Consider the following 15419-nt stretch of genomic DNA (forward strand, 5'->3'; position numbering starts at 1 on the left):
TGTAGACACCAGATAAATCTGAAATTTAAAAAATAAGAGTAAATCCTCAAATTTGGGAGCTTTGACATAATTAGTCTTTAAGTCTCTTTATTCTAACATATCCAAAGAAAATGACACCCATCATATCAAAATAAGATACATTTAGAAATAAAACTCAACTTATTAAGTATAAGATAAAATAATGTTTCCAGTCTTAAATTTAGAAACTTTTATGACAGAGTGATGAAAATTAGATAAAAATTCTCATTGAAAGAGAATTCAATTTCAATTTACAAATTTTCTGAGAAGTCATAAAACATAATTCACATGAAGCATGATTTGAGGGAAAATCAACACTAGACTATTCCTTATAAAAAGGCATATATAGAGGCAACAAATTATGTACATATACTACCACTATAACCTTTGGGGAAAGTAATTTGGCAATACCTATGACTTATATCTCTATGTTTTGACCAAAACAGATGTTCACAACATATTTAATATTTCTGCCCAGCCAACATGGCTCAGTGGTTGAGGGTCAACCTCCGTATCAGGAGGTCACAGTTGTAGGCTCCCTGGTGGGGGTGTGTGTAGGATGCAGCCGATCAATGATTCTCTCTCATCATTGATGTTTCTGTCTCTGTCTTCCTCTCCCTTCCTCTCAAATCAATAAAAAGATTTTTTTTTTTAAATTTCAATATTTCCAAAAATATTTGCAAGATCATGAAGATACAGAAGAATGCATACCCAACTATTTAACAATGGTTGGCAATGAGAACTCTGTATTTTCCTGTACTGTGTGATTAATCATATTGTAATAGTACAATTTTATAATAAAACAATTATGACATAAGGAAAAATAAAAGCAAATGCAGGTTGCATTAAAATACTTAAGTTATAAACATGAGGAAGTATTCACGGCTTTGTCTTTGAAATTTTCTTTTTAGAAATCTCAAGAAAATAATGTGAGCAAAGAATTTTGTAAATACATATTAATCACAGGGCTGTTAATATATAAATAAAACTGGAAACAATTGAAGTGTACAACCACAGTTAAAATAGGGCACATCCATATTATGGAATAGTCATGGGCATAACAATTACCTAAGAGTGTCTGCGGGTAGTTAGTTTATAGGCTACTTTATGTTTTTCTGAACATACATTATTGCTAACCCATACATCACCATGTGCCAGGTTCCTCTCTGTAAGATTTACCTACTTTACCATAACTCTGTAAGATAGGGTATATACATACATGCATGCATATGTATGTTATTTTTTCTTAGACTCCAAAAAAATAAGAATTAACTTTCTAATTAAATATTACATGCCATGCCAAACAAAATTTCACAACTATGAATAAATATTTAAAATTCAAAACAATGTAAAACATTGGGGCTTTGTAAAACATTTTAGGGCTTTGGCACAGCAATTTCATAATTTGATGGTCAATTATCATACACTTTTGCATTTTCTTTAAAAGGGTAAGAAATAAAATTGCCATACTGGTCTAGGATGCCTTGAGCAGCCAGAGCTTGGCTGGGTTCCAGAGGCCTTCCATTCACTGCAAACTCCATGATGCACCCGATGAAATCGTGGCTTTCCACATGTCCTCTCCTCTGAAGAACTGGGTCTAGCGATCTGATACCTCCGACTGTGACTCGATTTGGCTGAACGTCAAGAGTCCTCCATAAGAAAGAAAAGTATATTAGTACCAACATGATAGATTTTAGCAGGTTTCATTTAAAAAAGTGTGAAGATAACTTTTTCTGGCAGGTATTATAGGATGGTAAATTTGAGTGGAAAACATTACCGATGTGTCAATGTCCACCAGACAGATACCTACAGGATTATTTAAGGTCTGAATAATAATAAAACTTATGGAAATGTTATTTGCAGAGAGTCAAGTGGGATGTATATAACAATGTTGAATTAGCAAGGAGCACACTATCAGAAAGAATATAAAATGCATTAGGAGTAGTGACAACTCTAATGTTAATGTCAGAGTACGCTTTCCCTTCACTACAGAGATAATAAGGAATGCCAATAAGTTGATTACTGCAATGGATTATGTGACACAGTTTATTTTTCTGTTTGTTACTATTTCTACTAAAGTTACCTATGTTTTAGATCGGGTAATGATGTGTTCCAGTTTGAAGTGCTATTGATAAATATCCGTCGGTACTTGTCACATGATACAACGTTCAGAGACTGTGTCTAGAAGGGGTGGAGCCCTTACCCTAGCCTTGCAGGACCCAAGTCACATGCAACTATTTCCCAGAGATTCTCAGAGTCTAGGCTACATCCATCTTTCCTTTCTGCAACTGTATTCTCATCCCAACCACTTCATCTCACACCTTCTTTTTAAAAACAAATTTTGTACAACACTTATTAACTTTTTATTTTGCAGCACAAAAATCTCTTTGGAGAGGATGAAAGACCTTAAATTTTGATGCAATACTTTGCATAATAAAATTACTTTCAATTGTGTAATTTCCTTTTTAATGTCAAGTAATGGTAAAGATCAAACTAATAGTTGTACATACCAGTCATCTGAGATGGCCACGTTGCTGACAGTGCAGTATCCTGGTTCTTGGTTCTCCGAACAGGAGTCCACAGTTAAGGAAGCTGCCTGTACAGCAAGAGAAGGAAACTTTCAGCCGGGTGCGACTGCTACCTGTGTCCTTTACCAGCCAACACTGCCCAGGGCTGGTTTCGATGTGGACGTGATTTTGAAATTGTGATAACATATTGATTTAGCATAATAAATACAATACAATAGTAAGTTATAGACACGTATTTCTTTGATAAGCCTAAAACTAAATTGTGAAGGAATTACATATAAGGGGTGGGAAGGTGCTTTAAAAAACCTTCTCTGGGCTCTTTTTTTATAAATGAAAGAATCAAAATGCCATTAACATCTCTTAGATATTATACAGTGGGTCTGAGACAGCTTTCTGGAGTTACAATAGTGATAAGCCTGTTTATTCTACTAGCCAACTAGTCTAACAAATGAAAAAAAAAACACACACATTATATTTCTGATTTTTTAAAGTCTTCTTCCAATAATATGTCATGCATATATACAAAAAGATTTTGAAAGTACAATGTACATACTATTATAGCAACCTAAGAAGATTGTAATACATGCATTAAAGTTAAATTTTGAGATAATGTAAAGAAATAAGTTAGATGCTCTTTTCATTTATAAGAATCATCCTATATAATAAAAGGCTAATATGCAAATTGTCCCCTTGACTGGGAGTTCGACCAGGGGGCAGGGCCAGCCATCCAGCCGTCTGTGGCCCCTTTCCCCTGCTGCCCCACCCCCAATCGCCCCCCCCATCGGGGGCAGGGCTGGCCGACCTCCTGCGGCACCCCCCCTCTCAGCCAGCTTGGCCCTGATAGGCCACCATTGGTGCGGACCAGCTGGACCCCACCTGTGCATGAATTCATGCACTGGGCCTCTAGTTATTTATAAAGAGCATGAGGTTGAAAATCTGCATATAACTGTTGACTTCCCAAAACTTAAGTTGTCCCTCTTTATCTGTTAACTCAGGACCCCCTGTGGATACTGAGATCGGCAGATGCTCCCTAGATAAAGCAGCAGAGACCAATGAGTGCTGTCAGCCCTCTGCCTCCTGATCCTGGATCAGACAGTGCAGGTATTTATTGAAAGATATCCACATGTAAGTGGATGCACACAATTCAAACCCATGTTGTTCCAGGCCCAACTGTCTATGCAAGTATTAATTTATAAGAATGGTTACCATTTGAGTTTAATTTTAACAGCAGAGAAAGTGTAAGAAGCAACACATGGAGGTCCAGCAAGTTGACCAACATAACTCTTACTTACATGCAAAAGCATCTATCTGGTTTTCAGTCCTCCTGAATCAAGTCACTTTCATTATGTATAGAAATTATCCATTTCCTTAATACCCCATTTTTAGAAATATTACATATGATTTTGAGGAATTGTCCATAAAATGTGTACTTAGATGAGAAACTTGTAAAGGTATATCTTAAATACCTTACATTTCATAAAAAATGAATGGGGTCAATGTATAGTTTATTGTGCATCAAATATTATGGAAGTGTTTTAAATTATTTCTATCAGTTAATTATTATTACTTATTATAAGCTTCAGACAATAAACTCTCACAAGCCATGTAAATTTTTTTCTTGCCACCTTTTCAAGGAAATCATAATAAATACTAACATTATAGGAAACATTTACACTTCCAATTCTATGTCAAGACTTTTTTTAATGTCCCATTTAGCTAATTCTTTCAATAATTAATAATTTTCTTATGTCCTATGAAATTGAGTGATATTAATCTCAAAGGCAGTATTAGGTTTTCATGATATAGTTTATGTTCCTTATGTAGACTATTTCATTTATTTCTAAAAAAAAAACCCAACACAACAAAATGTTAACACATCTCTTTCTGCATATACGATGCAAAGTATCCAACAATTCCAGAGATCCCTAAAGCAATAATAAACTCGGGAGTATCACTGGATATTTATGAATGTCTCAACTAGACAAAAAACTTAGATAATGGTATCATATTTTATTCAGACTTAATATTTAATATTTTTTTTATTTTCTAAAAGCTTGGTGATACAACTCAATTAAAATACCTGAGGGAAAGCTTTATTTGGATAGTAGCTCATGCAATTTAATCTTCAGAGTTAAATGCACCTTCTTTATTATTGAATTTTTCTACCAGTACTGCAATAAATTGAGAAGTTTCTGTCCTGTGGATGAAATGATTCAAGCTGAGAAGTTAATGATTTTGCCAGTTTCCAACAAAGTCCTTCTGAACTGTAGAAAATAGATTCAAAATCCAGTAGGGGCTTTGTTTTGGATGTTTTCTGAAATAGGGAGACATTTTTCCACTGACCGAAGTCACAATGACAAGAGTTTCTTTTTCCCCCATTTAGTATTATTCCAAACCTGATGAGTATGGCTACATATTACAAACAAACTGAAAGAATCCTTTTGCTCTCCCTTTGGGCGTACCTCAAAGTACCTTTTTTAATTTTATCTCTCTCTTGCTCCCAAGCCCTTGTGTGACACAATCAAATGTTTATGAAGTTTAAAGGGACCTTGGAGGTCAAGAGGCAAAATCATCCACTCCACATAAGAGTCCACTGACAACACCCTAGGTATAGAGTTATCTTACCTATGCTCTGAGAATTGGGATGAGGGTGCTACCTACTATCCCCTATTAGAGTGACTGTTCATATCAGGAAGTCATCAGTGGCTTACCATTCCTGCTCTCCTGGCAATCACAGTGTGAAAATGTCCGTCTGACACCTTCTTCATGGTGGTGAGTTTATATGTACCGCTGCCTAAATTGTAAGAGAATCTTAGTCTCTCTTCAGCAATTTCAAGGGCCAAAAACTCAGCCCGGTCCCCTGTCTGGTTGTCATAGTTGTAAAGCAATAAAGCATGACTTTTAATCGTCGCAAATTTAACATAAATATAGTTGTTATTGGGGTCCAAGCTGGGAAATTCCATGTAAGATAACTCCTCAAATCCATAACTATTCAACTCGCAGTGTTTTCCAAACACACCTGGAGACAGAAAAAAATTGAAAAATCGACACATCAAATTCCGGTGAAGTTTTATTCAATAGCTTTGATTAAAATACAAAAATTAGTCATACTTACAACATTTTTTCTTATTCTCCAAAGAATACTATCTAAACCAAATTGAAATGGAATGAATCGATGATCTTTAAAACATAGAACAGAGATGATAAAGTGGTTTAAATGCTTTTCTTTGGCCAATTAGGGAACATATTTAAGTATGCCCCATTTCTAAAAATTAGAATTAGTGGAATGAAGTATGTCCGAAAAGATTTCTTTCCTGGAAAGCTTTCAAAATTAGTTGGTCGATCTTTATGAAGTTTCATACGCTGCAATTTTCAAACAAGGTACTTCCTTCATAATATATAATTCTTTCTTTCTCCTATCTCATAAATTCTTAAAAACAATTTTAATTCAATTGAGCATGATAAATTTTGTTTTGACTAAAAAAAAAAAAAAATCAGTCCCTGTGCCTGTGGTATTTTTAAGGGTCACAAATTACAGAAGAGAACCACTGCTTTTAGGGAAATTAACTGTCCTAGTTTTTACTTCTTTCTTGTTTCATACCCACTCTGGGCATGATTTATACCAGGCTCCTTGGAAATAGTTTTCTGTTTTTTTCCAAAATCAAGCATTCCCATTTGTTTGTGCTGGTTCTTTTTCAAACTTGAAAAATGAGTTTTATTGATGTTACAATGCTATGCCAAAATTCTTTTCCCACAAATATTAGTAGACTGTAGCAAATGATTGGAAAATTAACCCATGCCAATACATCGTGACTCTTATTAACTTGCAGAGGTTTCATGCCTTCATTTTGGCTGCACATCTCTTTTAAATGTGTTACATTTAGAGTCAGGGAGTTGTTCAACCAGAAGGAACCAATGCCATTATTTTATAGAATATTTAAAAATCGCCCAAGGCCACAGAACCATGGGAGTCAGAGCCAACACTGAAGGCCAGATCTCCTGATTGTCTAGTTGTTTAGCTGTACCACATTTTTTATCCAAATGTTCTTTAAATCAAAACAGCTTAGTAGCTTCTATAAAAGCATGTGTCTACTATCTTTTCTGTTTCTGTAATCACATTCATTGTAAATGAGTAGAAATATAAATAATTTCTTTTTATCGTTAACTGAAGTTTAAAAAAAGGAAAGGAATATTTGAGTTGCATATTATAAATCATATATTACATATGGTATACATTTATTTATATTATAAATATATTATATCTATCATATAGTATTTATATTTTATGTTGTATCTATAATTTATACTCACATACAATAAGATTTTACAATTTATTTATATTAAATATTTATTATATTACATATACCTTATATATGCAGAAGGAGTAGCCAAAGTTAAAGAAAAAGCAAAGATAAGCACACAAATTAAATAGATTATCGCAGAAATATTTACTATGTATTTCCTCAGGTCTCTTCTGATTAAATTTTAATAAATCTATTAAAATGTGCTTAAATTGTATATTCACATATGTAGAAAGTATACAGATCCCAGAAACATATTCTACATTTTAACTAAAGTCAATACTGTATATTAAAACATAAAAATATTTCTTTGTGGAATATATATTTTTCTTTTTAAGAAGTTTTGATATAGTTTCTAGAGAAAAGTAAATTTCTATTTTGAAAATATAAAAGTTTAAAAGTTGAAGATTTTAAAATTGCCTTCCATCTAAAATGCCACAAAATAAACTTACATAAAAGTCAAGAGCAATTATTAAAATTGCTCTAATAAGGGATTTTTTTCTTGTGTGTGTATGTATATGAAGTTACACATATACAATTATACAGGCTCTCTTTATAAAAGTCTTAAGCATTTTTTAACATATATTTTTTTATTGATTTCAGAGAGGAGGGAGAGGGAGAGAGAGAACGAAACATTAAGGATAAGATAGAATCATTGATTGGCTGCCTCCTGCACACCACACTTGGGATCGAGCCTGCAACCCGGGCATGTGCTCTTGGCCGGAATCAAACTTCAGACCCTTCAGTCCGCAGGCCGACACTCTATCCACTGAGCCAAACTGGCTAGGGCAAGTCTTAAGCATTTTATGTTTTTTTCTAAAATATAAATCTAAAAAAATCTAAATTTAAAAAAATCAAGTCCAAACAAATCTTTCACTGTTGAGAAGGTAAACAGTGCAAATTTTTTTCCAACTTCGAAATTATGGTCAAGATGTTGTTTTATAGGATGCATGTGTAACGATCTCCAGCTATTTGTTTGAAGCATTCCATCTGCCATTTTTATTTGTATGTTTCACCCACATTCAATATGAAAAGGAAAATACTTTTCCTTTCAATTCTCTCTGTCTGTAATCATGTATTACTGTTTCAAGGTTTTGTTGTTTTGTTTTGTAACTGCTTCTGTTGTTGTCTGACAATATTTAAGTCTAAATAATTTTTTTTCTTTGCCACTGTTAGGAACAGGGAGAGAAATTTGTACTGCCAGCCACATATGATCCGTCTGTCTTTTAATTTATGTGGTTGCACTAGTCCCCTTTCTCTGGGGAGCTCTAGTAGGGTGAGAACCCAAAAATATTTCCACCCAATAGGCAGTGACTGTTGTATCAGCTACACTGCAGCAACAGTTTGTTCCGATTTACTATCAATTACCTTAAATCCTCATATTTGTGATTGGGATGCAAAGGAATCTTTAAAAGTGTAAACAACCTTTGTTCAGTCACTTGAATTCATTTTTCCACTTTCCACTCCAATCCCTTTATCTTTTATTCCAAAACTTAAGTTAAACCATGCAACCTGAATATGATATGAGCAGAAGGCAGCACCCTTTAAGGATTATAAGATATCACTGAGAGAAAGAAATTGTAGATCTAAAGTTGTGGTTATTTTGACCTTGATCTACCTTTCCCAGTATCATGAGCATTGTTTGTGAGAATCTCACATACATTTTAAAAAGGAGGGATACTGTGAATGTCATGCTGGACTGAAAATAAAAATTTCTAGTCTCTATATCATTTTGGGGTAATTTTGTTTTGATATTTTAAAAACATTTTTTATTGATTTTTTACAGAGAGGAAGGGAGAGGGATAGAGAGTTAGAAACATCGATGAGAAAGAAACATTGATCAGCTTCCTCCTGCACAACTCCTACTGGGGATGTGCCCACAACCAAGGTACATGCACTTGACCGAAATCGAACCTGGGACCTTTCAGTCCACAGGCCGACGCTCTATCCACTGAGCCAAACCGGTTAGGGCTGATTTTGTTTTTTTACTTTAGACAAAAACCTCAGTGTCTGGGACTCAGAACCATTGCTAAAATGCATGGCTCACAATAAGGTATTTTCATATCTTGTTTTTCTTTATCATTCTATTGATGTGCTGTATAAAAACTAGATGGAGTCCTGGACTTATTTGAAAACCAATTAGCAGTATATTTCACTGGCTACTAGAAACCTCAGTTTATTTTTAAGTTCTATTCTGTACTATACATTAGAATTCACTTTTTAGGTCCATAGTAATATGTCCAAGGAAAGAGCAGAAAATATCCTTCTCCTCTTTTGCTTATAGAGGGTCTCTAACTACTGCAGGGCATCTGGAGATGAATACTATAGTGTGAGTTAAGTCAGCCTTTAAATTGATGGAATGGCCCAGCTGGTGTGGCTCAGTGGTTGAGCATTGACCCATGAACTAAGAGGTCACTGGTTTGATTCTTGCCAGGGCACATGCCCGGGTTGCCGACTTGATCCCCAGTAGGGGGCGTGCAGGAAGCAGCTGAGCAATGTTTCTCTCTTATCAGTGTTTCTATCTCTCTATCCCTTTCCTTTCCCCTCTCTCTAAAAATCAATAATTTTTTTTTAAATTGATATAATGATCACAAACCAAGGTCAAATGAAAGTTTCCTCCAAAGCTTTTCTCATAGTCCTTGGCTGTTTCAGTGCCTAGCAACATTTGAGTGACACCTGGAAGGAATCTTTTCATTCATGCCACTGTGGTGAATGTATAGGTACGTTTTCAAAAAAAAAAAAAAAAAAAAAAGTAACCACTTTCTTCCTCCAAAGAACACATTAGCCTGAATTTTGATTAGTTATGTTGATACTATCTACAAAATGCCTATAACTCCTTCTCAGACAACTGTTTGAATTAATGTAAAAAACAAAAGCAAAACAAAACAAAAATCATTTTGAAGGATTATTTTTAAAGATTTGAAATAGAGAATGATGTCAAATAGTGCCTGAAAGATTTTTTTACATGATAGGTTCTATCTAGGCTGAAAAGAAGACAGCTATAAAGTATTGAGGGGAAATGTCCTGAGAACACAACATCAAATTCAATTATCTTCAGTTGATTGTTTTTCTAGTAATGATCAAAGCAATATATTCAATGGGATTTCCATAATTAACTTTTAAGAATATTAAACCTTTGAGATTTTATTTTGCCAAAATCTCCTGTGTAAAACATTTCATATCGTCTTAATCACTCAGGGCCACAATAAAACAAAATTGCTAAACTGTGAGTCAAAATAGACTGACATTTTATATGGCCAGCAGAGCCTTACTCACCAAACGGACAGTGGCAGTAGTAGGACTCCACACCACTTTGGCAGGAACCACCATTAAAGCAGGGGTTGCATTCACAGTAATTGACTGAAGATTCACACATTTTCCCTGAAAAGCATCAAGATCATTTAAAAAATCTTACGCATAAATATATTAACACCACCATTGCATAACCATATATAGAAATCTCTCCTGAGAGATTATATCTTAAAGAAGAGAAATATTCGACCATTCTACTTGACTTGGGGAAATTGAAATATTATCTGAGAGTTCAAAATCTTATATAATTGTCCTATTATAAAGATATGCATTATAATATTTAGGAAATAATTACACATAGATGTTGAAACAAATACTGTTTTTAGGGAAATCATAAATGGTGAAGAAATTTAGATGTTTCCACTAATTTTTTTTCGATGTTGCTACATTTTTCACATTTTATAAATGAAGAGGTGAAACTTTTATAGGATAATTTTCACTGTGGAGGTGTCCTTGGCTCAGATTTGTTCAAACTAATCAATCCCATTTAGCTTCTTTATTGAACTACCATCAAGAAATATCCCTTAACTTAATGCACGCCTATCTGATGTAAAGCAGAATGAGACCTAAGAAAACACACCAAATACATTTTCAAATACTAATCAATACTTATTCTTGACTATGGATTATGAATACTTTGACTTTTTTTCAAAACCAATAATATCTAACTGGCACATTTTTCAGTTTACAAAGACTATTCTCATTTATCATCTTGTCAAGCTGAATCAACTAATTTTGACTGAGTGCCTATTATGCAGCAGACATGCCAGAGGATGGAAGTATTGCAGTCAAGAAAACAGATAAAGGTCTTAACACAGTGTTTCTATTTTAATGGGGGAAATGATGCACTAAACAGCAAACATTTACATCACAGGTGAAGGAGAAGAGGTCCTTGGAGGCTAATAACCACCAAAGAAATGATAAAACTACAGCCCACACCAGTGTAGGTCTGCTCGCACATCCAGGCTTCACAAGTTATAACTGAATAGCTGATCACTTGATAGGCAAAATTTAGGGTATAAGGCCTGTCCCACTTGTATTTGTTGTGGTATTGTTTTCCTATGTAAACTTAAATGTGTTTTAATACCACCAACTTACACTCTGATCAATTACATGTTATTAATAGATGTATTTCATGTATAATAGAAGAGTTTCTAGTTTTCTGGTTCTAAGAAACAATGTGATATCGATTTCTTAATTTCCATTCATTGACAGGAGGGTTTCACTATTTATCTAATTAAACAGAGTTTGTTTCTGTAAAGCATGGCTGCACTAATGCTTTTATTAACTGTCTCATGAAAACATGTAAGTTTTATGTGCACCATTAAACTTAATGTTGAGCACCGATAATCCACTTCATCATAATAACTGCTTAAAACAGTCAAAGTTTCTGTTTAATTTACTTATGTTTTTGTGGCTTGAGTATGTAGCCACCATCGTTCTGGTTTGAAATGACAAGTGTGAGTCAGACCTCATGACACTGCTCACAGAAATGTTCCTCTGCTTCATGGGGTCATAAACACAACATTTTTCCTTTTATAAATAACATTGGGAACCTCCTTACAAGGCAAAACACTAACAATTTCAGAATACCTTCCTATTCTCAGGGGAAGTAATGAACATAAACAAGTTACCACTATAGAAGCATAGAAATGATGCTTTAAGTATTGTAATAACGTGTTACAGGCAGGACAATGGTCCCTAGGCCTCTCCAAACATCACACCAGAGACATGCTGTGTCAGAGAGAACTCTCTCCTCTGGTGTCTTCCGACTGGATGTGAGACAGATTGTTCTAAAGAAGGGGATTCTTTTCCTTAACAAAACATCAGTATTGCCCCCTTGAGAATAAAGGAGACCTACCTACTGGCTATACTTTTGATTATGTATTTGCCATGAGGAAAGTCACAACTTCTACCATTTTCCCCACTCTAAGAGCATATGTAACTGTCCCATGTGTTACTGGACTCCCTAAGGTTTCATGTTCTTTTTTTGAAAATCCTTTTAGAATTGCATTAAAAGTAGCATGTATTGAATACATAGATTAATGTACTTTATAGATATGGTCAGTATCACCTTTATGTTGTGAAAACATGCATGGCTTACAAAATTACAGACTTCCCTTTGTGAAGACTGGAATTGGGGAGACAAAGGGGAACCAAAATAGTGGTTTGAGAATGAAGTTAAAATAAATTCCCAACAGAATCTGATTTTCTGCAGATATAACAATATAAATAGACACTATAAGAGAAAAAAGTTCAACTTTTAAGCTTTAAATTTAAAAGTGTTTTATTTTCTTATTTTTCCTTGGTAGATAATTTTAAAAAATGTAAGAAATGACTTTGGTAGGAGTCAAATAAATTAATTTATAGTTAAGTTTGGGGGAAAATAGTCTTATCTGTAGGGTGTTAGAGTATGTAAATTATTTACCATTCAAAAATTTCGTTTGAGTACTCCATTTAATCAGCAAACTGTTTTACAACTAGTAAACTTCCAAGTGGTTGCCATACTAGAAATGGAGATTTGAAGATGCAATTTGAAAACTCCACTTAAATTATTCAAAAAAGCCTTTTTTTTTTTTAATGTGAGGGAAAGATGTTATAATTTTACTTCAAATCAAAAGAAATCTCATAAACGCCTATGTCTCAGGTTTGGAAGATCCATGCATGCTCACTCACCCAACTAAAGTCAGCAATGCAATCCGTATTATTTTGCATCTACTTCAGTTCTAGTGTTAATGGCATGGTGATTATCAGGAATGCAGCAGTTTGAATTACACTAACACGCTTCTGGCAAAAATAACTTGATGTGTTGAAGCACCATGAAACAAAATCTTGGATCATTAACTTAATTACTGCTGCAAGCCAGCTAACAATATTTGTCAGTGCCTCGAGGCTTGGAAGACACTGACAGAGCTTGCACAAAGAAAGGCATCCATGTCTTTGGAACTCAAGGAGCCTTTCCTATTAAAACTCATTAACTGTCATATGTTAACTGTTAGCTGCTTAGAGGAATAAACTGATCTCACTGCTTTGACGTCCATCAATGAACTGTGTTGATATATATTATTTCTCATAGGTAGAAGGAATCGTGCTTCTGGAAGTGTAAGCTCTAAGCACCTGAGAATGGGAATTGTGGACGATGGAAATGAATGCATAACAAGAGGCTAGGTAGGGTATGCGCGGAATTTCCAAGATTACAGTACGCTTACTGTAGAAATTTAGCAAATGTCTTCATGTTCAGAGGTAGGTGTGGTGAATTGCTGAACTCCAATTGAATCTATAGTGGTCACCTATGGTCTTTACAACAGGATGTATATTGGAGTTTCACTTGTGCTGATAGCACATTTGAATGTTAGATTATGTAGAGCTGAGCTACATTTATTCTTCTCACCTGTTCAATTCGGCCAACTGATGAGGGTAGGATGATTCTTGATATCCTATAGCTCATGTATGCTTTAATATCATATACACATATATGAAATATATGTATATATTAGAACACCACAAGAATTTTTGCATTTCATATTTATACACAGAGAAGGGAGATTATGTACAACTATCAAAGCCTATTTATATATAAACTAATTTTGTTAAAAATATAATTCCATAATGCATATATGCTATTTACTCTGAATATTTATGCTTATAATCTTTTAATTATTTTAGCAGAAAGTAGCTGTTTTTCTGCACACTATCTAAATGTTTCCCCTTATTGTAAAATGCACTAGGAAGACAGTTAATCTAAATATTCTGTTCAAACAGCAGTATGTCTTTTATATCAAAACAATGAAAAAATATCATGTTTAATACGGGCTGCTACTGAGAAAAGCTAAGAGGGACAAAACTGTTCTGCCTATATATATATATATATATATATATATATATATACATATATTTTTATATATATTTGTATATATATATGTGTGTATTATATATATATACATATGTATATATATAGTTTTTTATTTTTATTGATTTCATAGAGGAAGGGAGAGAGAGATGGAAGCATCAATGATGAAAAAGAATCATTGATCGGCTGCCTCGTGCACGCCCTACACTGGGGACTGAGCCCTCAACACGGGCATGTGCTCTGACCAGGAATCGAACCATGAACTCCTGGTTCATAGGTCAATGCTCAACTACTGAGCACCAGCTGGGCTGCCTTTGTATTTTAAAGCACATACAAATACAATCTCAGTGAGGCTGCAGGCGATCATGTGTAATGACATACGTAATCTCCATGAGAAACTTACAAATACATGCTTACTTTCTGCAGAAATAAGAAGCATTAGATGCTTCTAGAAACCTGTTTTTAACACTTTAAAGCTCCTAGAAACCTGTTTTTAACACTTTAATAGGGTAATGTATCACTTAAGGTAAACTGTCTAATTCCCCTCTGGGAAATAAAATCAAAATAAGAATCGAGGCTTTTACCTTCTCTTATTCATATGAACCACTTACTCCTCAGTATCTCTGAAAATTTCACTTCATATCACAATGGTTTCCTGGTCTCGTGGTCACTGACAACTTAATATACAACTGCTGTGATTTTAAGAGAGTGACTCTTAGTCATCACTCCCATTGTCATGAATGCAAACGTTTGCCAAGTTTCATAGTAAAATGACTGTGCACAAGCTGTATCTAACTTTATAGATCTGGAAAAATATCCTGTTTATACTGTCAAATAACATAAGAGTGAGGAATGGACAATCTCCTCCTCCCTGAAATGTCAGGGCTGGCTCACACCACTATTACACTGACACCCCTACGAATAAAATGCCTCCAGATGTGTGAAAGCGAGCGGGAAAGGTGAAAGGGGCTATGAACTAATTCTGTTTACCTGCTGTGCTTTATAACACCATCCTCCCATGAAGCAAACTAGAGAGAAGCAATGTGAAAGGGCTCGTTCCACGACCAGTCACGAAGTCAGCCCCATTTATGCTGAAATCCGCATACGGTGCCCTGGCTCAGGCCCATGGGACTTTCCCTGATCCCTGTCACCTATCAAATGCATTCACACTTTCTCCATGCTCAGGCTATGTGTGAACTCACTCTAAATCTAAGTGTGAAGGAGTCTGTTACACCAAAATGGGACAAGTAACAATCTTTATTGTTAAATTCCCAGTAGAAGAAGCAACTTTTTTGAGATGGGGTGAGAGGGGGGAGATTAGTGGGGTGAGGGTATAGGAGGGGTGGAGGAGTGTAGGTTTGTGGTTTTTTTTTCTTTAGAAATCCTGAACTCCTAACATGTATATAGCCC

The 15419-nt window shown here is 34.7% G+C and overlaps 1 protein-coding gene across 3 annotated transcripts in view; it reads right to left on the reverse strand.

Annotated features, from left to right (window-relative positions):
- The window catches only part of FAT4 (FAT atypical cadherin 4), a 151273-nt gene that overhangs the window by 13219 nt on the left and 122635 nt on the right, over positions 1 to 15419 (reverse strand). For all 3 annotated transcript variants that reach the window (XM_054717755.1, XM_008143355.3, XM_054717754.1), the window contains exons 10-13: positions 10124 to 10228; positions 5258 to 5565; positions 2529 to 2614; positions 1489 to 1668 (exon numbers count right to left, since the gene is read on the reverse strand). In XM_054717755.1, the coding sequence (XP_054573730.1) occupies positions 1489 to 1668; positions 2529 to 2614; positions 5258 to 5565; positions 10124 to 10228 (679 nt within the window). The remainder of the gene's footprint in view (positions 1 to 1488; positions 1669 to 2528; positions 2615 to 5257; positions 5566 to 10123; positions 10229 to 15419) is intronic.

This window comes from Eptesicus fuscus, chromosome 6 (assembly GCF_027574615.1).
Source record: "Eptesicus fuscus isolate TK198812 chromosome 6, DD_ASM_mEF_20220401, whole genome shotgun sequence".
Lineage (NCBI taxonomy): Eukaryota > Metazoa > Chordata > Mammalia > Chiroptera > Vespertilionidae > Eptesicus > Eptesicus fuscus.